General features: G+C 43.4%; 1 protein-coding gene across 8 annotated transcripts in view; it reads left to right on the top strand.

Annotated features, from left to right (window-relative positions):
• Positions 1-26,865, top strand: part of HHAT (hedgehog acyltransferase) — a 309,565-nt gene that overhangs the window by 63,328 nt on the left and 219,372 nt on the right. For all 8 annotated transcript variants that reach the window (XM_073216981.1, XM_073216982.1, XM_037015362.2 and 5 more), the window contains 3 exons: positions 1,968-2,162; positions 4,298-4,513; positions 12,857-13,028. In XM_073216981.1, the coding sequence (XP_073073082.1) occupies positions 1,968-2,162; positions 4,298-4,513; positions 12,857-13,028 (583 nt within the window). The remainder of the gene's footprint in view (positions 1-1,967; positions 2,163-4,297; positions 4,514-12,856; positions 13,029-26,865) is intronic.

Genomic DNA, 26,865 nt, shown 5'->3' with positions numbered 1-26,865 from the left:
GTCCTCAAAGTAACTTCTGTGAGCATGGTTAAATTAATCAGAGACTCTCTCAAGCAGATGGGGTTTGCACAGCCCTCCCAAGTATTTCCTAAAGGTCGTTCAGTCTTTTCCAAATTGGAGCAGCTCAAGTCTCTGGTTAAGTTCCCAAATGAATCCCAAAAAACATTCTTTTTCCAAATGGATCAACTAGCACTTAATAAAAATGTAGCTCTGTGTATGTAGATGTATGCAGCCATGCATGTGTAGAAAAGAATTCCAAGTGGTAAATGCTGTACATAATGTTGAAAAAGAACCTTTTTTTTTTTTTTGCTTTGTTTTTCATTTGTTAGAACTGCTTCTTAAAATAGTCTTTGGTGACCTTGTTCCTTATAATTGGATTCTGCCCAGAGGTGAGTGTTTGGGGGAAAGTTTGAAGCAGATTTATGTGGCTGTTTCCTATGGGTAGTAAGATGGAAAAGTAGTAAAAATGAACTGCAGATTTCTTGGATTTTCTTGGAACTTAAAAGTGGCTGACTTAGTCACTCATTTAAAATGTTCTCTCTTGGGGAGGAGCCAAGATGGTGGCATGAGTAGGGTGGTGGAAATCTCCTCCCAAAACCATATGTATTTTTCAAAATACAACAAATAAAACTATGCCTAAAATGTTCTCTCTTGGGCTGGAGTATAGGTTTGGTAAAGAATTGTAGTTGGGCAATATTTGGGAGAGTTAGCATCTAAGGATGATGTACAATTTACAGTCCACATCTGTCTTTTCCTTAAGGTCTTTTTGTTTTCACAAGCAGACCTAAATTCAAGCAGTCCCCTCTTTTCAACTTCTGTGTTCCTGGAATCCGTATTTTTAAAACACACATTGAAATAACACATCATATTTCCCTATAACAACAACAATGAATATTTCTAGTGTCCTTACCATGTTTGCAGACATTGTGGTAAGCATCGAATGCATTAAGCTCACAACAACTTCATGGAGTTGATATTGTCATTATCCTAATTTTGTATATGAAAGAGCCGAGGCAGAGAGAGATTCAGTAACTTGCCTGCGGTCACACAGATAGTTAATGGGACACCAGGATTTAATTAGGCAGATGGATTTCAAAGCTTGAGGAATGAAACCACTGTGGTGTGTTGCCTCTCAAACAATATGAAAACATTATTGGGGTTTTAAAGTAAGGATTTACCAGCCAGATATGATCAAGAGTATATCATAAAAATGACATGTTAATTTATCTATTTAGTTATTCAGTCTCAATGAGTATAAAACTTGATAATTAAATAGAAAAATATTCCCTGATTCCTCTAAAATGAGAATAAATGTATCAGTCAGATTGACTAGGCAAGTCCTCAGTATCACATAAAATAGGTGAGATACACTTTTTCTGTGACATAAATTTGACTGTAAACAATATGCTAATAAAATAAAAATGTAATTAGATACTTAATTTTAAATCTCTGGTTTAGACTCTGGAAACCCTTTTGTGGTCTGGATGGCCCATTTTCTCAAAAAGACTCTTGAGAAATGTGCACCAGTACTGTTTTTTCGCCTCCCCCTTTGGATAGTTTATGCTGGGGATAGTGTTCCAGGCTGGCAGTATTCTCAACTGCCTTCTGGCTTCCATAGTGTCTGTTGAAAAGTCAGCCAAATAATATCTTTTTGCTGTGGGATCCAGGCATCTGGGTGGCATTGGCTGAAGGCAGGAGGGTGGCTCCTTGCTTTCTGGTGGAGTTCTGGGGACCTGGGGGCAGCTAGCCATCACTTTGGGGTCATAAGGGTGGTTGCTCTGAATCCTGTTTGTCTGTGGGACACTAAATCCTCAGGGCACTGAGGACAGTTTGGTTCACGGGTCACTAAGCATTATTGTCTTGCATGTAAAACCTTCAATAACAATGCCTGCTAGCTCACCCTTCTCTTCCTTCCTCCTGCACCCCCTCCCTCTGTGTCTCTCTCACTGGGTCCCTCTGGTCCGCAGCACAGGCCCTGGATCCTCACAGCCTACGGAATGTGGGCCTGCTGGTGTGTGCTGGGAACCCCAGGAGTAGCCATGGTTTTTCTCCACACGACCGTCTCCTTCTGCGTAGCCCAGTTCCGCTCACTGTTCCTGTCATGGCTCTGTTCTCTCTCCCTGCTCTCCACACTGAGGCTGCTAGATGTGGAGAAAATTAAGGTAAGTGTCTCCATTTTGCCCTTGGGAAGGAGAAGACCCCTGTGGCATGCCCCTGTCGGGGGTGATGCCTTTCTTTTCAGATATGTGAACTGGAGAACCTTGGAGGAGCTCCCCCTAGTGGCCATGTGGGGTTGATGCATGTGAACCCTGGTTTTGCGGTCTGCAGTCTTGTCTTGTATTAGACTGTATCTTAGCCCTCTGAGGCTGCCCAGGGCTGATCTTCTACGTTTTCTCCTAGTTTGGCTAGGCATGGATGGGGTCAGATGTCATAGGAACAGAGGGTCAGGAACAGAAGGAAAAGACCAATAGTCCCCTATGCATTTAATAGAAAATCACCTGTAGAGTGATGTACAGTTTATAGGGAACGCTCACGTTCCTGATCTCATCCAGTGCCCATGATAGGCCCTGAGACGGATGGGGCAGGTACTGTCCTCACACAGAACACCTTGAGAAGTTTTTTATATTCTTTCTTTAATCACTCTGGAACTAGAACTCCTCTCTATTGTTGTTCATTTATTCATTCATGCATTGATTCAAGCAGTGGCACTTAGAATTGGTGTGCCCTGGCATGGAATGCAGGCCTGCTGGTGTGTGCTGGGGACCCCAGGAGGAGCCATGGTTTTTCTCCACACCACATCCAGTGGATCACACGGTGATCCTCCCAAGGAAGAGGTCACCACGGGAAAGATGGGCCAGTGGTCGGCCTGATTTCTGTTCTCCTTGTCACTGCCTTTCCTACTCTTGAAACTGGAGGCAGTCGCATAACCTCTGACTCTCAATTTCATCATTTGGAAAATGGAAGTTAGAGCTGCTCTGCCCTCCTCATCGATTTGTTTGAGGCTCTCAGAAGATAATGCATGTCATGCGGTTTTGCAAAAATTGTAGCATTTTGAAAATTCAAATACTTTTTGCTGTTAGGTTAATTTTTCTTCACTGTCACCAGTGGATTGGAGCTAATACTAAGCACACATGTCAAAATCTGGACTTAATGAGCATAAGCAGGGTGGCCGCTCTCTCTTAACAAAAGATATGTAACCTCCCAGAGTGACTGACTAGGTGATCATTTAAATAAGCGTGTTCAAAAATAGATTTGCAGTAAAAATAAAGTGAATTCACACTTAACTTGTTGGGAACCTGGCAAATGTATGAAACAGTCTCCAGTTGTGCACAATAAGCATCAGTATGGATGTTGGTGGTGAATCAATGTTCCATTTATTACGCAGACTGAAGGTTTAACACATTTCGGCGAGTAGCAGATGACCAGAAACTAGTTGCTTTGGGTCTGCATGCTTTTGCACATACAGTTCTCTTGATCTTTTGGTAGCTGCTGATGTCCTAGACATGGAATAGAAACTCTTCAGCACTTAGTTTTTCTGTAGAAAGCATTAAAAGATCATGTATATCATGGACCCAATGATCTGCTCCTGCTTGTGTTTCAATTCTATACTTGTCTGTAATCCCATAAATTGTTTTTCTCATTAAAGAAGCAATACTTTTGTATTATACAAAATATGGAAAATATAGAAAAATTGAAAGATTATAAAATGATTCATAATTTTACTACATTTACTTCTAGTCTTTTGTTCTGTTCATATTTTTGAAAATCCTGCATTATAATTACATTTTGCATACTGACCTCCTCTATGAGAATTTAGATGTAATGAGGTCATGGACTATTTCTTTTGACTTTGTGCCTCTAAAGGTTATTTGGCATAGTCCTCAAATACATGTAGGGCCAAATTAATTACAGAAGAGCAAAAGGAAAAATACATTGAAGATAGAAATCCCACGTGACATTTATAAGTCGGTCTTTGAAAGGGCTGTTGAGATACACGCACTGGGTGTAGCTAATCTCCGTGTGATCCACTGGATGGATGTGATGTATACCTGGGGAAACCTCATTACGTTGCATCAGCCCTAATGCTAAGTTGATGGTTGATGTCAGAGACACTCTTCTGTCTTCATTATCTCATCAATTGCTTGTTTTGGTTACTGATGAGATTTGCCTACTACTCAGTGTTTCTTGACTCCCTTAAAGATATACCTGCTATATATGAAAGTGATCTCCTTCCCTGGAGATTGGATGAAATGCCTCTTTACCACTCAAGGGTTATTCTCTCCTTGTGACTTTGCAGAGAGGGTGGTACCAGACGGAAAACGAGTACTTCTTGCTGCAGTTCACACTGACCGTTCGCTGCCTATACTACACTAGCTTCAGCCTTGAGTTCTGCTGGCAGGAGCTGCCCACGAGGCACGTCTCCTGCTCCTTTCCCTGGATGCTGGCCTATGTCTTCTATTACCCAGTCTTCCACAACGGGCCCATCCTCACCTTCCCGGACTTCATCGGACAGGTAAAGCCCGCTGAGACTGGATCGGTGTTCTGTAGATTGAAACCTCTGTCCTTGCTGCTGTGGTCATTCACGAGACCCCTGAGTCTCATCATTCAGGGGTGCCCATGAATTTAAAACACACACATTATTGTCATGGTTTCTTACATAATAAATAAACTTTGGGGAAAGAAGCATTCAACATGCAGGTGAACCTGTCTCTTGTGCACGTAGCTCTGGGATCCCCCACCCTGATTCTTGGCGGCCTGTGGCAGTCCAGAGTAGTAACTGGGTGCCGCAAGGGACTTGGAGTATCCCAGCTGGGAAGTCCCAGGGAAAGAAAACGCTGGACTTTGATGGTATCACTTAGAAAAGTAGAATGAGAAACTGTCTGTGCTGTTGGCGAATAGTATGTTCTCTTTTATTTTCACAAACTGCTTATAAAATAGCCCTGCCATAGCCTGGGAATAGTTCCGGGCACCTAGGTGAGAGAACAGAGTGGAGCTGAAGAATTTGAAGGCAACAGCATGTTTTCGGATGTGGGTGCCTCTTTCTGCCCAGGACCGGCTGCCTTCTCTGGACAGCAGCCTTATCTGAAGCTCACGCCACACCACCTCTGTCATTCCCAGCTCACTTTCCCTCCTACTTAGAATTTTCTCATTCCACAGCTAACCTCATGGTACATGTTTATGAAGTTAATTCACTTAAGCTGTAAATAAGTGATAATACCTAAAACGGTGTTTCTCCAGGGATGGTCCTACGTGCCACCAGCAATACAAAGCAATCCTCTGTAGCAGGTGCACCCATGTACACATACGTACACACATGCACACACACACACAGGCCTGGAAATGTAGTTCTAAGTGCAGGGCCAGCAGCAGAGTTGTGCATTTCTCGAGGGCAACATAAAAGGTATCCCCCTGGAAAAGTAGGAGGGTTCCTTTAGAAATGAAATCCCTTATTCTGTCGTAAAAACGCCACTACGTTATGCATTTTACTAAAAAGTATATTTCTCATTATAACAATAATGTGATGTTTTAGAATTGCCAGTTAAATTATTTAACTTTTCTCCGTTCACAAATTTTTAAGTGAAATTGATATTCTAGGCAGACATACGCTTAACATATGGTTTCTTATACTTCAGTTCGATTTACACAGGTGCATTCTTTAGTCATTGTAACTCCGTGGGGAAAATCCTGGGGCAAAATTTCTCTAAAACAGAGATCACTCAAAGGGAGAAGTAAAGTTAAGAAACACATTTATTTCTTACCAGCAGTCGTCCTGTCTCTCGCTTGACCAGGTGGCAGCAGAAGAGAAAGAGAGCTCCACCCACCCTCTCTGGTCCAGATAAACCCTGACAGGTCCTTGTAATTACCTATTGATTTGCAGATGACTAAATCTCTCCACCCCTTGGAAACACGTATTGATATGCAGATGTACTAAAACCAGGGGAGAGATTCTGGAAAAATTGCAATTTTACCCACTGTCATGAAGTAATTTAAAATCTGTGTTTGAAATTTTATCTAAAATTACAGTGTAAAAGACAGTAGGGGGTTGGTGATGGCAGCTGATCTAACTCGGCAGTTCTCTAAGTGTGGTCCCTGGACCTGCAGGGTAAGGATCATCTGGGAACTGGCTAGAAATGCAAATTCTCAGACCCCAATCTACCGAATCAGAAAGTTTGGGGTGGGGCCCAGCAGTGTTATTTACCAGGCCCTCCAGATGGTTCTGATGCATGCTAGAGGTCGACAAGCTCTATCCTAAGTTTTATCCTAAGTTCCTCAGAAGAGCTGGAGAGTTGGGTGGGTTGGGGTGGAGTAGGGTAGGCATGGTAGTGGGGGCTCAGGCCCTCCTACTCGTTTCTTTTATGATTTCTTCACCATTGGGAGTTTTGAATTCTTCCCAACATTCCCTCCAATAACTCCTGGACTAAATATCCATACACACCCACCTACCCCTCTCTTGAAGATAGTAGTTTGCAGAGATATATAGGCCTAATCCATTAAGAGGAAACAAATTATTTTCCTAATTGCCTCTTATTCATTAAGGAGCATTGCCCTATGGGACCAGCATTTTGTTAATATGCAAATCATCATTCTTTTTATTTCTGAGCTCCTCCTTTCAAATTGTGTCCTCTAGGGTCTACCAGGACTATCAAGAGACGCATTGCAGGGTCCTCTGTCTGTTGTCAGAGGCGAGCTTTGAGATTACTGCTCACCTACATTCTTAGCTGAGGGCTCTCATTCCCTTGAATGCCAGCCTAGGGACGAGGGGGGATGTCTTCCTGTTGGGACTCGGGCATAGAGACTGGGTGCATCTCTGTCCTACCCTTCTGTTTCACTCCTTTCAAAGCGGTAGCAGTTACTGAAAGAGGGAACCCAGGAAGGGAATTGAAACCCTTCTCTATGCTCTGGGAAGATTCACAGAAAAGTCAGTCTAGGAAAAGCAAAATGTTTGTTAGTAAAACTACAGGGAAAACAAAGACAGCCAGGGAATTTTTGCAGTTGCTTGGGGTCCTTACTTCCCGTGAGAAGAATGGGTCTAAAAGTACAGCAGTTAAACTAGGAAGCTAATCTTGGGACTGAATTCCTTCAGAGAGGCCCAGAAGGAAAAGGCTGGGAGGGGGAAGGAGAAAGAGAGCTGGAAGAACTCGTAGGCCAGGTTTCTCTGAATGAGCGCGTGAGTGAGGGAATAAATGCAAAATGAAATGTTAATACCGAAATTCATGGCTCTTAAGATTCTCCGGTCAGTGCTTACAAACTACGTAGAGCAGGAGAATGCGACTGTGCCACCAGGGGGCAGCAGAGTCCCATCTGGAAACCCACCCAAAGGGCAATCGATTAAATGACACAATTAGGTTCACCCAATTTTTTAATCATGTAAATTTACATACACAAGGTGAGGGGAGTATAGAAGAGGTGTTCTTTATAATGTAAGGCATATGAAATCTGCACTCATCGGTCACTAGTAAAAACTTGCCTGTTAAAAGGCCTCAGTGCCTTAATGTGAAGGTCATTTCTGATGGCATTTGGGGTTTCGGGAATATGGGCCACCTAATTTTTCACCAGTGGTTCTGTGGAACTCACATACTGAGTTGGGGGTGAATCAGGGGGTGGGGTTGGGAGCCCAGGGAAAGGCAGGACACGCTATTTATTTGCTGAGCTTGGAGCCTGGGGCTACCACATTGTACTGTGAACTGGCTGACTGCGCAGTGGGTGGCTGGAATGGGGGTAGAGGGTGAGTCCAAGTGGGGTAGGACTGGGGGCTTTTCCTCGCTGAGGGCTGTGCTCCCTCCCAGGGCAAAACCCAGTGCTCAAATAGGGAATTTGCAGGTCATGGTTAAGGGCAAAGACTCCGGAGCCCAGCCCTGTTGTTGTGGAGTTTGAATCCTGCTCTGCTTTGACTTGAGTGTCTTTGGGGAGTTACTTACCCAATTTGTGACTCTGTTTCCTTGCCAGTGAGATGGGAAGAATGGTAGCACCTCCCCATGGGACTGTTACAAGGATCAAATGATTTTGTAGAGGTAGTGTGGCTTGACACGCAGACGTTATGAAGTGTGAACTATTACTATTGTTGTATGCCAGAAGTGGGTGGCAATTTGGGGTGATTTCTTGGAGGGGGTCATCAAGAGGCCCTGACCTCCTGCTGACCCACGAGCTGGGCCTGGGCCTGGGTGGCTGGGGGCTTCTCACCTGCTCTCCCGTCCTTCCTCGGAATATATGTTCCGCCCACTGTTCCCACACTAGGAACCGTCTCAAAAGGACACAGCCTTGAGAGAATAAGGTGGTGTTGAGACTGTCTGGACTGAATAGGGGACTGAACCCATTAAGGCCTCTGTGTAAACTGTTACTAGTCTGGTGGGCAGGTGCAGATGTCTGCTTGTCCTGCAGCCACTCAAGGCAGGCCTTGCAGGTAAGTTCCTCTGCTGGTTAAACCTGCTGCCTACCAACCTGGAGGGATCTGCCTCTTTCTTTGGGCTCTCCCTGCCCTCTGTATACGAGGGCTAGTTTCAGTTTTCACTCAGGAAGCTCCTAGGGGTGCAAACTAACATGAGTTTAGGCTAGAACTGAGTGAGACCCTGTGTATTCAGTCTGGTAGGTGGGCACAACAGCAGGGTGTTCCGGACAAGGCTGCCTTTGGACTCTGAAGAGCTCTGTGTGCTGCTTCCGTCTCTTTGGAAGAGAGCCACAGGCAGTGGCTGCAGAGCAGCGGCGGGCTCAGCCTTGAGTGTCCCAGACCAAGCACCCAGGTTTCGGGTGGGTCTGGTTGTGGAGAGCAGCTGGGATCACACTGCCTGTAATAACAGTGCCTGCTCCCAGCCAGGTTCACACGCGCTAGGTCACTCACCCCCAGAACCCACCCGAGGGGAGGGGCGTTTATGGGCAGGAACGCCGAGGTAGTGTGAGGATGCAGTCACAGGGTGCAGATCCGGAAGGAAGGAATAATGACAGCCCCACAGCAGGTGGACGATGCAGCATGGCCTGGTGGACAGGTGGGTCTGGGGGCTCGAGCTGGGCACACCAGGTCCCACTCCGGGCAGCCACACTGACTGCAGGCCCGCTCACTGTTCTGAGAGACACTGTCGTAACCGTGGGCCTTGGCGTGCCTGGGGAGGGGACAGTGAGCGCAGGTGAGGGAGTGGTTTGTTGGGTGTAGGGGTGTGGTCTGTGTGCACGGACTGGAGAGGAGCTCCCCCATTGCGAAGGAACAAGGCTCTGGCTGTGATGCCCTTGGCCCAAGCTTGGAGGTTGGAACAGGGGAGGCACAGCTGAATGGTTGGCTGGGGGGAAGGCTGTTGTTTGGTGCTCTCCACCACGTGTATGATTAGTGTATGAAGGAAAAGAACCTTTCATCTTTGAGATCTGTCATCTTTAATCATCAGAATATCTTTGAAAGTCTTCAATATTCCCTTTTATGCAATTTGCATGAAATGAGGTTTTAAAGTATAATGTGTTTCAAAATGCACTTTGCAGATGAGTTAATGTGTATTTTTTAGTGGAGCCTTAACTAAAAGTTCCCACTGATGGCTGTTTCCAATGGTCTTCAGGCTGGCACTGCCCTAGGTTTGAAACATCTCAAATCAAAAGCTTTGCATGCAGACAAGAGAGCAAGCCAGCTTATTAGGTGAGAGCTGGACTGACAAGGCGCAATTCTGAATTTTTTTAAATAAAAGGGTATCAACTAGATTGAAGGTGTAAGTGGACCATAATAATCCCACAACTCTAAGACAAAAAACCATTTTTTAAAAGTAAAAGCACACCGAATGAAAAATTAGATTGTTTTCCTTCTGCTGTGTTTGCTTGTACCATTAAGAAAAGACATTCCTGTTACCCTGAATGAGAAGGCAGCCAGCATCCGAAAGGGAACACTGCAGACAAACGTCCAGACCCTTCTGGTCCAGTGGTGACACATAATTGTGCTTTATTAGACCTGGTAGGGAGGTTTTGCCCTGGGGAGCGTGGGTACAGCCAGTCAGCCACAGCAGGTACCTCCTGTTTCTTCTTCATTACAGGTGTCTATGTCATTTTAGATTGCATGTTGTTTGGAGGAGGAAACGAGGGCCTCTGAGCTGACCTTGAATGTGATTGCCTGGAGCTGAGAGGTGACTGGAGAGACATATTTTGATTGCCTAGCACGACTCCCCTCCCATCCAGCTGCATCTCTGCTCCCTGGGAGGGGGCTCCAAGGCCTTCAGATGCAGGTCTGGTCCTCGGGGGGATCTGAGCTGGGTGTTGGCTCATGCCCAGAGGCCCCCAGGCCATGTGTGCAGGGTGGGTCATTTTAGAAACTGGAAACATTCAGTGTTGTGAACATGTCTTCTGTCAGCGCAGTGTTCAAGTCCATTGTCACATTCAGATCTGGAATAGCTCTGGCGCCTCACCGCTTGTCTTGGTTCCCGCCTCTGAGAACAGATGGACACAGTGTTGATAATTGTGTCCTCATTTACTGATGGTCATTAGGTCAAAATGACTTTGCTTTAGAGAGCTGGGAAAAGATTGAGAAATAGAGAGGAACTCGGTACATAGCTAAGAAAATCTTCAAGTGAGGTGGAAAGATAAGGGGAAATAAAGATGGGTCTAGCAGAAAAGAAGGAGAATACTTGGTCACAGAGGATGCTTAGCTTTCTAGAGGAGATCCTGACATTAGGCATTTTTTAGAAGAAGGTGAATAAATGGGGGCCTTGCCTCGCTAGCAGAGAAGACCAAAGTCTTCACAATATTGTAAAGTTACATTGCCTTTTGCCTGGTTACAAAAACACTCAATTGTTAAAAACAACCCCACAATCTCACCATCCAAACATTATAAGCACTTTTGCCACTTGGTATAAATCTTTGCAGCCTTTCATTATTTGTGCATATTGAACAAAGATAGTTTTCTTGCTACATAATACTGAGATGTACTTATGGATTTATAGTCAGCCCCTTCCTTTGGACGTTGGGATAATTTACCCTTTCTTCTCAATTAAATAAGGCAGACACCAGTGGTCGGGGCAGAAGGTATCTCTACGCTGAGAATTTAGCCATCCATGGCTTTTACATCCACGGCTGTAGAATTTGAAGGGTGTCGCGGAGCATGTACGCTGTGGTAGGGAGTCCAACGAAAACTGCTCTCAGTTTATAATGGGCAGGGGGTCTGCACTGGGTCGCTTACTACAGGTGTGAGGGTGGTCAGCTGGCATCCAGACAAGTCCAGATAGGCCCAGTCTTCCTTCCTGGGTAGCCCCCCCTGACTAGCACTTCCCCTGTAGACCTGATCTGGTGAATCCTTCCAAGCAGGTACTGTCGGCTTTCTGACAATGCATTGGGTGTGGTTGGGCAGAATATCTTCCTGACATGAACTACAGAGGACTAAAGGAAAAAGGAAATTCCCATCAGTTTGATCAACTTATATAAAAATAATTAAACGTACGAGCCTTCCTCAGTGTAGCTAGCCTAGCAGATGGCAGAGAGGGAAAGCCATTTGTGCAGGGTATCGTAATGCCGCGGAACCAGCCAGAATTTCTTAGTCTGGCTTCTTGCTGTAAGAGGACGATTTGAGAAAGTGGTGGCAAGTACTCAAAAATGAAATAGAAGTAAGTCCCCTGGTGTGCAGGTCTCCCACCCTTCTAAGGGCAGTTCCTGCCGCTCCTCCTGGTTACCGTGGGACCTGCTGTGCCTTTGATGTTAGACTAGGAGCTAAAGAAAAACCTGAGGACCACCTTCCCCCAGGAATAAGCCCATCTTGTTTATGTAGTGTCTTGAGCCCTAATTGCCAAGTGCTAAATCAAGTCCATTGCCTCGGCCAGCTGATGTTTGCAGACTGGATATCATCATTTATGCATTAGCTTCACCTCTACATTTCAAGGCAGCCTTCTGTCTAATAAAATATTGGCAGTGTAAGAACTGGGAAACTTAGATGCTGTCTTGTTTTTCTGTGTCTGTCTAGGGGTGGAAGGCTGAAATTGAATTCAATCCAAATTTTATAGCATGCTTAGGCATTTCTGAATCTATGTGTTTTAAACTATTGTGAATCCCTAAACAGCAGGCAAGGAGGTGAGATCACAGAACCAGGCTACTTTGGTAGAAGTTTTTATTTCTTGGTCTGTATTGTCCACCCATATTGAGTATACTGTCAGTAGTTTGCCTGTATCTATGAATAATGAAAGCATCCCTCTCACCTTTGGTGTCTGGCTCTGAAGCGTCTCCTGATTCTGCCCTGTCGCTTTGGAGTCTGCAGTACCAGGAGGGGATGCTCAGGATCACACAGCTTGTGCGAGAATCTGATCCCAATTCTCTCAGACTCTAAAGTCCACATTCTTGACTATTACATAGTGCCGCCTGCTTACCAAGAGATTTGTCTCTGTTTGTATTTACGCTGCCTTATTTCAAAAACAACCGAAGATAAAGATGACCCACCCACACCTAATTTTTCCCTTGTTCTCCAGCTCCATCATGCATTCTCCCTTTCTCTTACCAGTCCTGTGCCCCTTCCTGACCTGGCCCTACTTTTCCCAGCCTTAGATGTGAGTGGGTGATGGGCGAAGACAGGCAGCATGACACCTGAGGCCAGAGAAACCCCAAGGTCCTGGGGTAGAACACCCGGGCACCACCGCCCACCCCTCACCCCAGGGGTTTTGCAAGGCCATCTTAGTTCTTGGCACTAGGCTAGCTTGTTGACCGCACCCTGTTCTTACTCCGGGACACAGCTTGGGCATGACTTCCTCACCCAACAACATGCAGCATTCCCAAGGCAAACTAAAGTACTCTTCTTTCAGTAGATACTGCACTGATATTTGTGGGACGTTGATTAAAAGATTGTCTGGAGGGCTATTTGAAAGATTTTAAAAGTTAGGGCACAACCTAACGGCTTCTTTTGTTCCTGCTTCAGATGCAGCAGCGGGAACACTGCTCACCCAGGGCCAAGCTCTCCGTCCTTGTCCTGGGAATATGCCGCCTCATCTGCTGTTGGCTGTTGGCCGAGCTGATGGTGCACCTGATGTACATGCACGCCATCTACAGCAAGGCCCCCCTCCTGAGGGCCGTCTCCTGGTGGACCTTAGGTAACTGGGGGCATCGCTGCCGGTAGGAAGAGCGCCGAGGGTTAGCTTCAGAGGAAAGCTGGGCTTGGGGAAGACCGGGATGCGTTTGCCTTGAGCAAACCCTCTTTTTGAATCTTGTTCCTCTTGTGGCCAAATGATGCGTGTGTGAGGCGGCTGATGGAGGTGGGGCCGGGCTTTGTGGTCCGAGAACCAAGATGGCAGCAATCCCTTTGCATAACGGAAGCCTGCTAAGCTCAGCTGCCATCTTCATGGTGTGGTAGCACCGTGCTTGACAGGAGAGCACAGCCTCTGAGTCCCTGCAAAGGGGTCATGACTGCTCCAAGACTGAGTTGTTCTGCTGTGTTCCTTGCTTTTCTTGTGAACGGTGTAAAGAACAGAATATGAGCTTCGGAGACAGAGAGACATAGGTTTGAATCTCAGCTCCTGCAACAACTAGTGGGCGTCCTTTGGCAGTTTGCTGAAACTCTGCATCTTCGTCTGTCAGATGAGTGGACTGACCTTTGCAGGGTAGTTTTTGAGAGGGCATCTCTCATATTTATTGATCAAATGGTTGTTAACAACAATAAAATTCAGTATAGGGGGGACAATGCTCAATGTACAATCATTAATCCATCTCAAGCCTAATTCTCGTCAGTCTCCAATCTTCTGAAGCATAACGAACAAGTTCTTACATGGTGAACGAATTCTTACAGAGTGAATAAATTCTTACATGGTGAACAGTACAAGGGCATTCATCACAGAAACTTTCGGTTTTGATCATGCAATATGACCTATAAACCATCAGGTCAAATATGAATATTCATTTGATTTTTGTACTTGATTTATATGTTGATCCCACATTTCTCCTATTATTATTATTATTTTTATTTTTAATAAAATGCTGAAGTGGTAGGTAGATGCAAGATAAAGGTAGAAAACATAGTTTAGTGCTGTAAGAAGGCAAATGTAGATGATCAGATGATCAGGTGTGTGCCTATGGACTAAGTATTAATCCAGGCTAGACAAGGGCAGCAAGACATCTACGGATGCAGAAGATTTCTCTCAAAGCAGGGGGGGTGAGGTTCTGAGCCTCACCTCTGTTGATCCCCAAATTCTCACCTGATGGCCCCCCTGCGACTGTGCCTGTCTTAGGTTGTTCCTCCCTTGAGGAATCTTACCCGTCTCTGGCTAACCAGTCATCTTCCGGGGCCATACAGGGAAATGTAAAGTTGGTAAGTGAGAGAGAAGCCATATTGTTTGCAAAGGTTAGCTTTTTACTTCTTTGCAGATTTATGCCCTGTGGCTTCTATGCCCAGCACTTGTCTCGAGGTATCTTTACCACCTGGAGGAATTATGATACTCGGTAAATTCGATATGAGGCACGAATTCTATTTAAGGTTTGTAATTAGGAAGGAAGAAGAAAAGCTATAGATATAGCATATGAAGGAAACTTGGGAGGATTGATTATTTCTTTGGCATATCTTCTTGTATAGTACCTTAAGTATGTATAGGTTTTAAACTACTAACTAATTTGCACACACATATTAACATAATAGGAATACGGTGACATAAACAAAGCAAATCTATAATTACCAGCCATCTCCAGTGAAGCCAAGAAAACCATTTAGGCACCCTAGGCATTTGTGAAAATTTATCTATGATATGATGGATATTTTCCAACTGTACTTGAACCATCAGACAAATTAAAGCAGCCCATTTCTGGGATCTGTTCACATCCCATATGTTCTTTTAACCATAGATAGTCTATAGTCATGAGATTTTGGGGTGCTACAACTTGCACCCCTCCCAACTCCTGGTTGAGTTCCAACAGTACAGATCCAGTCAAATTCGTTGTCTCACTGTATGCACATGCCAGCCTAGACATCTCCCTCCTCCTTCTTATGGCAAGTCCAGGAGACGGTGGGCTGGATGCAGCCACAACCGCAGCATCGTCCGGATCCCTGTGGAGGCTTTTTGATGATCATCCCCCGGCACGAGTCCTCCAGAGAGTGCTGATGCCGGAAGCTCCTCCTCATATCGTATCTTAGTTCATTTTCTGGGTATCCAAGCTAGGCCTTGATCTTCTGCGTAGAAACAAACAGACCCTTTGCCCACACTTTGACATGCCCTCTATACCACTGTGCAGAACTCATTGGAGGTCAGCACACAGTAACTGCTTTTTTTTTTTTTTTTTAATTAAGAGAAAGGAATATTATCAGAAAAGAGTACCTCCATAGCTGATCATCTGACACCCTTTAAGTGATCAACATTAAGGATATTTAAAGCATGCGTTGATCTTTGATTTACCAATAGTTTTATCCTGTTAAGGAGTAATCCCCCTTTTCTTTCTTTCTTTCTTTTTTTTTTTTTTTAAATTTTTAATCTACACTTACCTGAAGAATACTATGTTTACTATGCTCTCCCCTATATCAGGTCCCCCCTAACAACCACATTACGGTTACTGTCCATCAGCTTAGCAAAATGTTGTAGAGTCACTACTTGTCCTCTCTGTGTTGTGCAGCCCACCCTCCCCTTTCTCCCTCCCCCCCATGCATGCTAATCTTAATACCCCCCTTCTTCTTCCCCCCCCTTATCCCTCCCTGCCCACCCATCCTCCCCAGTTCCTTTCCCTTTGGTACCTGTTAGTCCATTTTTGGGTTCTGTAATTCTGCTGCTGTTTTGTTCCTTCAGTTTTTCCTTTGTTCCTATACTCCTCAGATGAGTGAAATCATTTGGTATTTCTCTTTCTCCGCTTGGCTTATTTCACTGAGCATAATACTCTCCAGCTCCATCCATGTTGCTGCAAATGGTTGGATTTTTCCACTTCTTATGGCTGAGTAGTATTTCATTGTGTATATGTACCACATCTTCTTTATCCATTCATCTACAGATGGACATTTAGGTTGCTTCCAATTCTTGGCTATTGTAAATAGTGCTGCGATAAACATAGGAGTGCATCTGTCTTTCTCAAACTTGATTGCTGCGTTCTTAGGGTAAATTCCTAGGAGTGGAATTCCTGGGTCAAATGGTAGGTCTGTTTTGAGCATTTTGATGCACCTCCATACTGCTTTCCACAATGGTTGAACTAATTTACATTCCCACCAGCAGTGTAGGAGGGTTCCCCTTTCTCCACAGCCTCGTCAACATTTGTTGTTGTTTGTCTTTTGGATGGCAGCTATCCTTACTGGTGTGAGGTGATACCTCATTGTAGTTTTAATTTGCATTTCTCTGATAATTAGCGATGTGGAGCATCTTTTCATGTGTCTCTTGGCCATCTGTATTTCTTTTTTGGAGAACTGTCTGTTCAGTTCCTCTGCCCATTTTTTAATTGGGTTATTTGTTTTTTGTTTGTTGAGGCGTGTGAGCTCTTTATATATTCTGGATGTCAAGCCTTTATCAGATCTGTCATTTTCAAATATATTCTCCCATACTGTAGGGTTCCTTTTTGTTCTATTGATGGTGTCTTTCGCTGTACAGAAGCTTTTCAGCTTAATGTAGTCCCACTTGCTCATTTTTGCTGTTGTTTTCCTTGCCCGGGGAGATATGTTCAAGAAGAGATCACTCATGTTTATGTCTAAGAGGTTTTTGCCTATGTTTTTTTCCAAGAGTTTAATGGTTTCGTGACTTACATTCAGGTCTTTGATCCATTTTGAGTTTACCTTTGTATATGGGGTTAGACAATGGTCCAGTTTCATTCTCCTACATGTAGCTGTCCAGTTTTGCCAGCACCATCTGTTGAAGAGACTGTCATTTTGCCATTGTATGTCCATGGCTCCTTTATCAAATATTAATTGACCATATATGTTTGGGTTAATTTCTGGGGTCTCTAATCTGTTCCACTGGTCTGTGGCTCTGTTCTTGTGCCAGTACCAAATTGTCTTGATTACTATGGCTTTGTAGTAGAGCTTGAAGTTGGGGAGTGAGATCCCCCCTACTTTATTCTTCTTTTTCAGGATTGCTTTGGCTATTCGGGGTCTTTGGTGTTTCCATATGAATTTTTGAATTATTTGTTCCAATTCATTGAAGAATGTTGCTGGTAATTTGAGAGGGATTGCATCAAATTTGTATATTGCTTTCGGCAGGATGGCCATTTTGACGATATTAATTCTTCCTAGCCATGAGCATGGGATGAGTTTCCATTTATTAGTGTCCCCTTTAATTTCTCTTAAGAGTGACTTGTAGTTTTCAGAGTATAAGTCTTTCACTTCCTTGGTTAGGTTTATTCCTAGGTATTTTATTCTTTTTGATGCAATGGTGAATGGAATTGTTTTCCTGATTTCTCTTTCTATTGATTCGTTGTTAGTGTATAGGAAAGCTACAGATTTCTGTGTGTTGATTTTGTATCCTGCAACTTTGCTGTATTCCGATATCAGTTCTAGTAGTTTTGGAGTGGAGTCTTTAGGGTTTTTTATGTACAGTATCATATCATCTGCAAATAGTGACAGTTTAACTTCTTCTTTACCAATCTGGATTCCTTGTATTTCTTTGTTTTGTCTGATTGCCGTGGCTAGGACCTCCAGTACTATGTTAAATAACAGTGGGGAGAGTGGGCATCCCTGTCTGGTTCCCGATCTCAGTGGAAATGCTTTCAGCTTCTCGCTGTTCAGTATAATGCTGGCTGTGGGTTTATCATATATGGCGTTTATTATGTTGAGGTACTTGCCCTCTATTCCCATTTTGCTGAGAGTTTTTATCATGAATGGATGTTGAATTTTGTCAAATGCTTTTTCAGCATCTATGGAGATGATCATGTGGTTTTTGTCTTTCTTTTTGTTGATGTGGTGGATGATGTTGATGGATTTTCGAATGTTGTACCATCCTTGCATCCCTGGGATGAACCCCACTTGGTCATGGTGTATGATCCTTTTGATATACTGTTGAATTCTGTTTGCTAATATTTTATTGAGTATTTTTGCATCTACGTTCATCAGGGATATTGGTCTGTAATTTTCTTTTTTGGTGGGGTCTTTGCCTGGTTTTGGTATTAGGGTGATGTTGGCTTCATAGAATGAGTTTGGGAGTATTCCCTCTTCTTCTATTTTGTGGAACACTTTAAGGAGAATGGGTATTATGTCTTCTCTGTGTGTCTGATAAAATTCCGAGGTAAATCCGTCCGGCCCCGGGGTTTTGTTCTTGGGTAGTTTTTTGATTACTGTTTCAATTTCTTTGCTTGTAATTGGTTTGTTTAACTTTTGTGTTTCTTCCTTGGTCAGTCTTGGGAGGTTGTATTTTTCTAGGAAGTTGTCCATTTCTTCTAGGTTTTCCAGCTTGTTGGCATATAGGTTTTCATAGTAGTCTTTAATAATTCTTTGTATTTCTGTGGAGTCTGTCGTGATTTTTCCATTCTCATTTCTGATTATGTTGATTTGTGTTGACTCTCTTTTTCTCTTAATAAGTTGGGCTAGAGGCTTATCTATTTTGTTTATTTTCTCAAAGAACCAGCTCTTGGTTTCGTTGATTTTTGCTATTGTTTTATTCTTCTCAATTTTGTTTATTTCTTCTCTGATCTTTATTATGTCCCTCCTTCTGCTGACTTTAGGCCTCATTTGTTCTTCTTTTTCCAGTTTTAATAATTGTGATGTTAGACTATTCATTTGGGATTGTTCTTCCTTCTTCAAGTGTGCCTGGATTGCTATATACTTTCCTCTTAAGACTGCTTTCGCTGCATCCCACAGAAGTTGGGGCTTAGTGTTGTTGTTGTCATTTGTTTCTATATATTCCTTGATCTCTATTTTGATTTGTTCATTGATCCATTGATTATTTAGTAGCATGTTGTTAAGCCTCCATGTGTTTGTGAGCCTTTTTGTTTTCTTTGTAGAATTTATTTCTACTTTCATACCTTTGTGGTCTGAAAAATTGGTTGGTAGAATTTCAATATTGTGGAATTTACTGAGGCTCTTTTTGTGAGCTAGTATGTGGTCTATTCTGGAGAATGTTCCATGTGCACTTGAGAAGAATGTATATCCTGTTGCTTTTGGATGTAAAGTTCTATAGATGTCTATTAGGTCCATCTGTTCTAGTGTGTTGTTCAGTGCCTGTGTGTCTTTACTTATTTTCTGCCCGGTGGATCTATCCTTTGGGGTGAGTGGTGTGTTGAAGTCTCCTACAATGAATGCATTGCAGTCTATTTCCCTCTTTAGTTCTGTTAGTATTTGCTTCACATATGCTGGTGCTCCTGTATTGGGTGCATATATATTTAGAATGGTTATATCCTCTTGTTGGACTAAGCCCTTTATCATTATGTAGTGGCCTTCTTTATCTCTTGTTACTTTCTTTGTTTTGAAGTCTATTTTGTCTGATATTAGTACTGCAACCCCTGCTTTCTTCTCACTGTTGTTTGCCTGAAATATGTTTTTCCATCCCTTGACTTTTAGTCTATGCTTATCTTTGGGTTTAAGGTGAGTTTCTTGTAAGCAGCATATAGATGGGTCTTGCTTTTTTATCCATTCTATTACTCTATGTCTTTTGATTGGTGCATTAAGTCCATTTACATTTAGGGTGACTATTGAAAGATATGTACTTATTGCCATTGCAGGCTTTAGATTCGTGGTTACCAAAGGTTCAAGGTTAGCTTCTTTAGTATCTTACTGCCTAACTTAGCTCGCTTATTGAGCTGTTATATACACTGTCTGGAGATTCTTTTCTTCTCTCCCTTCTTATTCCTCCTCCTCCATTCTTCATATGTTGTGTGTTTTGTTCTGTGCTCTTTTTAGGGGTGCTCCCATCTAGAGCAGTCCCTGTAGGATGCCCTGTAGAGGTGGTTTGTGGGAAGCAAATTCCCTCAGCTTTTGCTTGTCTGGGAATTGTTTGATCCCACCATCATATTTAAATGATAGTCGTGCTGGATACAGTATCCTTGGTTCAAGGCCCTTCTGTTTCATTGCATTAAGTATATCATGCCATTCTCTTCTGGCCTGTAGGGTTTCTGTTGAGAAGTCTGATGTTAGCCTGATTGGTTTTCCTTTATAGGTGACCTTTTTCTCTCTAGCTGCCTTTAAAACTCTTTCCTTGTCCTTGATCCTTGCCATTTTAATTATTATGTGTCTTGGTGTTGTCCTCCTTGGATCCTTTCTGTTGGGGGTTCTGTATAATTCCATGGTCTGTTCGATTATTTCCTCCCCCAGTTTGGGGAAGTTTTCAGCAATTATTTCTTCAAAGACACTTTCTATCCATTTTCCTCTTTCTTCCTCTTCTGGTATCCCTATAATACGAATGTTTTTCCTTTTGTATTGGTCACATATTTCTCTTAGTGTTGTTTCATTCCTGGAGATCCTTTTATCTCTCTCTATGTCAGCTTCTATACGTTCCTGTTCTCTGGCTTCTATTCCTTCAATGGCCTCTTGCATCTTATCCATTCTGCTTATAAATCCTTCCAGGGATTGTTTCACTTCTGTGATCTCTTTCCTGACATCTGTGATCTCCTTCCGGACTTCATCCCACTGCTCTTGCATTTTTCTCTGCATCTCATCCCACTGCTCTTGCATTTTTCTCTGCATCTCATCCCATTGCTCTTGCATTTTTTTCTGCATCTCTGTCAGCATGTTCATGATTTTTATTTTGAATTCTTTTTCAGGAGGACTAGTTAGGTCTGTCTCCTTCTCAGGTGTTGTCTCCGTGATCTTTGTCTGCCTGTAGTTTTGCCTTTTCATGGTGATAGAGATAGTCTGCAGAGCTGGTACAAGTGACCGCTGGAAGAGCTTCCCTTCTTGTTGGTTTGTAGCCTTTTCCTGGGAGAATAGCGACCTCTAGTGGCTTGTGCTGGGCAGCTGTGCGCAGACAGGGCTTCTGCTTCCTGCCCAGTTGCTTTGGGGTTTATCTCCACTGTTGCTGTGGGTTTGGCCTGGCTGGGGCTGTTCCTCCAAAATGGTGGAGCCCCGTTGGAGGGGGAGCAGCCAGGAGACTATTTATCTCCGTAAGGGGCCTCTGTGTTCCCTGCTGCCCAGGGGGTTAGAGTGCCCAGAGATCCCCAGATTCCCTGCTTCTGGTCTAAGTGACCTTTCCTGCCCCTTTAAGATTTCCAAAAAGCACTCTCCAAACCAAAACAACAACAGCAACAATGAGAGAGGGAACAGAAAGGAAAAAAAAAAAGAAAAAACACGCGATTTTTTTTTTTTTTTTTCCTCAGGTGCCGGTCCCAGGCACCCGCGCACTGGTCCTGCTGCCCTGTCTCCCTAGCACCAGTGTCCCTGTCCTTTCAAGGCTTCCAAAAAGCACCCACCCACCGGTCCCGCAGGGAAGGAACGCTCAATATTCTTGGTCCTCAGGCACTGGTCCCACGCACCCGCTCACCAGTCCCACCGCCCTGCCTCCCTAGCACCGGGGTCCCTGTCCCTTCAAGGCTTCCAAAAAGCACTCGGCAAAAAGAGAGAAAAAAAAGGGGAAAAACGCGCGATTTCTTCCGTCCTCAGGTGCTGGTCTCAGGCACCCACCCACCGGTCCCACAGGGAAAAATGCGGGATATTCTTTGTCCTCAGGTGCCGGTCCCAGGCACCCGCTCACCAGTCCCGCCGCCCTGCCTCCCTAGCACCGGGGTCCCTGTCCCTTTTAGGCTTCCAAAAAGCACTCGCAGAAAAGAGAAAAAAAAAAGGGGAAAAACGCGCGATTTCCTCTGTCCTCAAGTGCCGGTCTCAGGCACCCGCCCACCGGTCCCGCAGGGAAAAATGGGGGATATTCTTTGTCCTCAGGCGCCGGTCCCAGCCACCCGCTCACCAGTCCCGCCACCGTGCCTCCCTAGCACTGGGGTCCCCGTCCCTTCAAGGCTTCCAAAAAGCGCTCGCCAAAAAGAGAAAAAAAAAAAAAAGGGGAAAAACGCGCGACCTCCTCCGTCCTCAGGCACCGGTCTCAGGCACCCGCCCCCAGGTCTCGCAGGGAGAAACGCGGGATATTCTTTGTCCTCCGGCGCCGTTCCCAGGCACCTCCTCACCGGTCCCGCCACCCTGCCTCCCCAGCAACGGGGGCCCGTCCCTCTAAGGCTTCCAAAAAGCGCTCGCCAAAAAAAAAAAAAAAAAACTGCTCCGGTTTCTCTCCACCCGCCGGGAGCCGGGGGGAGGGGCGCTCGGGTCCCGCCGGGCTGGGGCTTGTATCTTACCCCCTTCACAAGGCGCTGGGTTCTTGCAGGTGTGGATGTGGTCTGGATGTTGTCCTGTGTCCTGTGGTCTCTATTTTAGGAAGATTTTTCTTTGTTATATTTTCATAGCTCTATGTGTTTTTGGGAGGAGATTTCCACTGCTCTACTCACGCCGCCATCTTGGCTCCCACCTCCTGCAGGGTAGTTTTGAGGACTAAATGAAACCATGCGGGTGATGGGCTTACCTCGTAAGGTGTCTGGTAGACAGAACAAATGGTGTGTGCACGTCTATGTCCCTCGTCGGCCCCTTTGTCTTGTCTACCCGTTTCTTCATATCTGCAAGTTGGTGGGATGGAAGTCAGTTCCTCAACAGGACGCAGTCTTCAGTACAGGGCTTCTTTGTTGACAAACCACGTTCTTTATTCCTCTGGCCGAAACCTCAGAGACCATGCCTCTTTCTGATGAAATTTCATTTCCTTGTTTTCTCTACTTTTAAGGACTGCCCTGTGGTCTGACCTCCAGCCTGAAGTGCAGTGGGAAATGTGTGATCTTCCAGTAGATTAAGCCCCTCTTTGCTGAGCGCAGGATTCGAAGCCGGACTCCTTATCTGCTTAGTCATTCATAGATTTAAAGCTCTTGATTGTCCTTGGTATCACACATGCATAATCAGAATGTTGTCAAGGAAGATTAGAAAAATGCTGAACTATCTCTCTTCTTTCTAAACAGGTCATTTTTGTAGTTGGGTGGTGAGGGTAGCTAATATAAGGTTTTACTGGTACACTTAGACAAACAGAATAGGGTTGAAGGATGGCTAATACTAAATCACATCCCAGTTGTACCACGAATTAAGAGAGTATATGAGTTTGGGTGATTTTAACTATGAATAATGGAAAACAACTCAAAATGGGTCTTAAATATTAAGCAAAAGCTATTACCTCATACAACTGTTACTCCTAAAGTCGGCACTAGGGGATGGTAAACCAGTGACTCAGAAAGGTCCTCAACAATCCGTTTTGGTGTCTATCTACCATTCAGCTTAAGAACTAACCAGAATCCCAGAAGCCCTTGGTTCGTACCTGTAAGCCCATCACATCCTTTTACCCTTTCCACAAAGATAACCTGATTTGGGGGATTCATCATTCCCTTTTTTTAACTTTCTTTTAAAAAAGTAGACTTTATTTTTTAGAGCAGTTTTAGGTATACAGCAAAATTGAAAGGAAAGTACAGAGTTCCCATAATAGCTGCTGACCCATGCATGTACAGCCTCCCCCACTATCAACAGCCCCACATGAACCATACATTTGTTACAACCGATGAATCTACATTGACACATTATTATCACCATCATTTACGCGTTAGGATTCACCCTTTGTGTTGCACAGTCTGTAGGTTTTGTCGGAGGAATAATGACATGAATCCACCATTGTAGCAGCACTCAGAGTAGTTACACTGCCCTAAAAATGCTCTGTGCTTTGCCTTTTCATCCCTCCCTTGACTCTAGCCTAGCAACTTACCATCTTTTTTTTTCTTACCATCGCCATAGTTTTATCTTTTCCAGAATATCATATTAGCTGGAATCATATACAATGTAGCTTTTTCAGATTGATACCTTTCACTTAGTAATATACATTCTGTTCTACTGATCTTTGAATTTATTCTTTTGTCAATATCACACTGTCTTGATTACTGTAGCTTTATAGTAAGTCTTGAAGCCAGAGAGCGTCTATCCTCCCACTTTGTTCTCCTCTTTCAATGTTGTGTTAGCTATTCTGGGTAAAATCATAAAATATAAACAATATAGAATCAGTTTGTCAATATGTACAAAATAACTTACTAGGATTTTGAATTTCATTGAATTGAATGTATAGATCAAGTAGGGAAGAACTAATATCTTGACAATATTGAGTCTTTCTATCCATGAGAATGGACTGTCTCTCCATTTATTTTGTTCTCTCTGATTTCTTTCATCAGTTTTATAGTTTTCTTCATATATAACAGACATGTTTTGTTAGGTTTATACCTAAATATTTATGTATTTATTGGTGCTAATGTAAATAGTATTGTGTTTTTAATTTCAAATTCCACTTGTTCATTGCTGGTCTATAGGAAAGTGATTGACTTTTGTATATTAACTTTGTATCCTGTAACCTTGCTATAATCACTTACTAGTTTCAGGATATATATATATTTTTTGGTTGATTTTTTGGAATTTTCTACATAGACGATCATGTCATCTACAGACAAAAGTTTCTTTTCAAAATGTGTATCTTTTCGTCTCTCACTGTATTAGCTAGGACTTCCAGTATATTAAAAAGTAGTGGGGAGAGAGGACATTTTTGCCTTTTTACTGATATTACATCAACAAATCTGGCATTGTAGAGACTGACATTACCAAACTCACCGACCTTGCCTCCAGCCTCCACTCTGCTTCCAATTCCAACCCATTCTTGTCAATACTAACAAACCCCCTCCTCACCTGGCTCTGGCCCATTGCAGGCCCCATAATAATCATTCTTCTCGCCTGTCTCTTCTTACCCTGTATAATAAAGTTCATCAAATCCCAAGTCGGAAAAATCTCTAATCAAGCTTTCAACCAGCTTTTACTCAGGAACTACCAGCTTCTGGCCACAGAAGATCCCTCACCCTCACGTGACCTCCTCACCACATGCTGAGGACCCCTCTCTCCACTGGAAACTGTTCCTGGAAACAATGGCCGCAGATGCCTGGCTTCTGACACCCGTATCCTCTTGGCACCATTAGAATCAACAAGTCCTCGACCTATGGTTACAGGGAACCTTCATTGATTTCCAACCTGAAGAAGTCCACATCTACTCGTCCTTACTGCGGGGAGTCCTATCAACCCTTTCCTCCCAATCCTCAAGCCCTCACTCCCTTCTCTGCCCCCGTTCAGCAGGAAGCAGCCAGAGAGAAAGCAACGTCCACAACCCCATAGAGGAGAAAGCGGGGAATGAAGGGCCTCCACCAGTAAGATGGCGAACTTCCGGCTTCTCTTCGGGGGTGGGGGTGGGGGTGTCCTCGGTTCCCACCAGCGCCACCTGAAGCCCAATCACCTCTCGCCCCCCTAATCCCAGCACCTAGCCACCAGCCACCAGCCCCGTAGAAGTGACACCTCAATCAGCTCATGCCCCTTCCTATATAACCCAGCACCTTTCCCTAATAACGCAGAATTCTCCAGTGAATTGCTGCCTTGTGTCGCTTCTTTCCTTTCAATATATATATTTTTTTGGTTGATTTTTTGGAATTTTCTGTATAGATGATCATGTCATCTGCAGACAAAAGTTTCTTTCTTTTCAAAATGTGTACCTTTTCGTCTCTCACTGTATTAGCTAGGACTTCCAGTATATTAAAAAGTAGTGGGGAGAGGGGACATTTTTGCCTTTTTACTGATTTTAGCAGGTAAGCTTCTAGTTTCTCCCCATTTAGTATGATATTACCTGTAGGTTGTTTGTAGATGCTTTTCTTCTGCTTACATTGGATTTAATTTGCTTTTTTTTTTCCCTAAGTTTCCTGGGGTGACAGCTGAGATTACTGATTTTAGATCTTTCTTTTCTGCCATATGCATTCAGTGTTATAAATCTCTCGTTAAGTACTGCTTTTGCTATACCCCATTTTGATAAGTTGTATTTTCATTTTTATTTAGTTCAAAGTATGTTTTAATTTTCTTGGGATTTCTTCTTTGAACCATGTATTATCTAGAAGTTGTGTTGTTTAATTGCCATGTATTTGATGATTTTCCAGCTGTCTTTTACATATCTAGTTTAATTCTATTATGTTCTGAGAACAGATATTGTATGATATCTATTAAAATTTGTGTGGGTGTGTGTTATGGCTCAGAGTATGATCTTCCTTGATGACTGTTCCTTGTGAGCTTGAGAAGAAAGTGTATTGTGTTGTCATTAGATGAAGTAGATGTCAATTCTACCCATAGTGCTGTTGAATTGAGCTATGACCTTACTGATTTTCTGCTTACCGATCTGTTCTTTTCTGATAGCAGGGTGCTGACATCTCCATCTGTGATAGTGGATTCATCTGTTTCTCCTTTTGTTGTAAGAAGTAATTAGGAATATTTTTGTCGTAAGGACCTTGCAGTACCATGAAGTGGTATAATGCTATCTGAAAGTGAACTTATATTAGTTGTAAATGTGTATTGCAAACTCTAGGGCTACTACTAAAAAAGTTGTATCGATTTTTGCCTAATGTATTTTTATTCTCTGTTGTTAGGCATATACAGGTTAAGGACTATTATGTCTTCTTGGAGAAATGATCCTTTTATTATTATGTAATGCCCCTCTTTATCCCTGATAATTTTCCTTATTTGGAGGTCTGCTGTGTCTGAAATTAATATAGCTACTCTAGCTTTCATTTGTTTAGTGTCAGCATGGTGTATCTTTCTCTGTCCCTCCCCTTTTAGTCTAAATGTGTCTTTATTTTTAAAGTGGGGTTCTTTTAGACAATATATATATAGTTGGGTCTTGATTTTTTATTCACTCTGACAACCTCTGTCTTTAGTTGGTATATTTAGACCATTGATGGTTAAAGTGGCTATAGATAGAATTGGGTTAACATCTACCATGCTTGTTACTGTTTTCTCATTGCTCTGGTTTTTTGTTTCTATTTTTATCTTTCATTGTTTGTCTGCCTTTTGTGGTTTTAATTGAGCGTTTTATATCATTGCATTTTCTCTTTTTTCCTAGCTTATCAAGTATGCTTCTTTAACTTTTTTGGTAGTAGCCCTACAGTTGGCAATACATATTTACAACTAATTCAAGC

Source organism: Manis javanica, chromosome 11 (assembly GCF_040802235.1).
Source record: "Manis javanica isolate MJ-LG chromosome 11, MJ_LKY, whole genome shotgun sequence".
Taxonomy (NCBI): Eukaryota; Metazoa; Chordata; class Mammalia; order Pholidota; family Manidae; genus Manis; species Manis javanica.
This window is presented reverse-complemented; position numbering and strand designations above follow the sequence as displayed.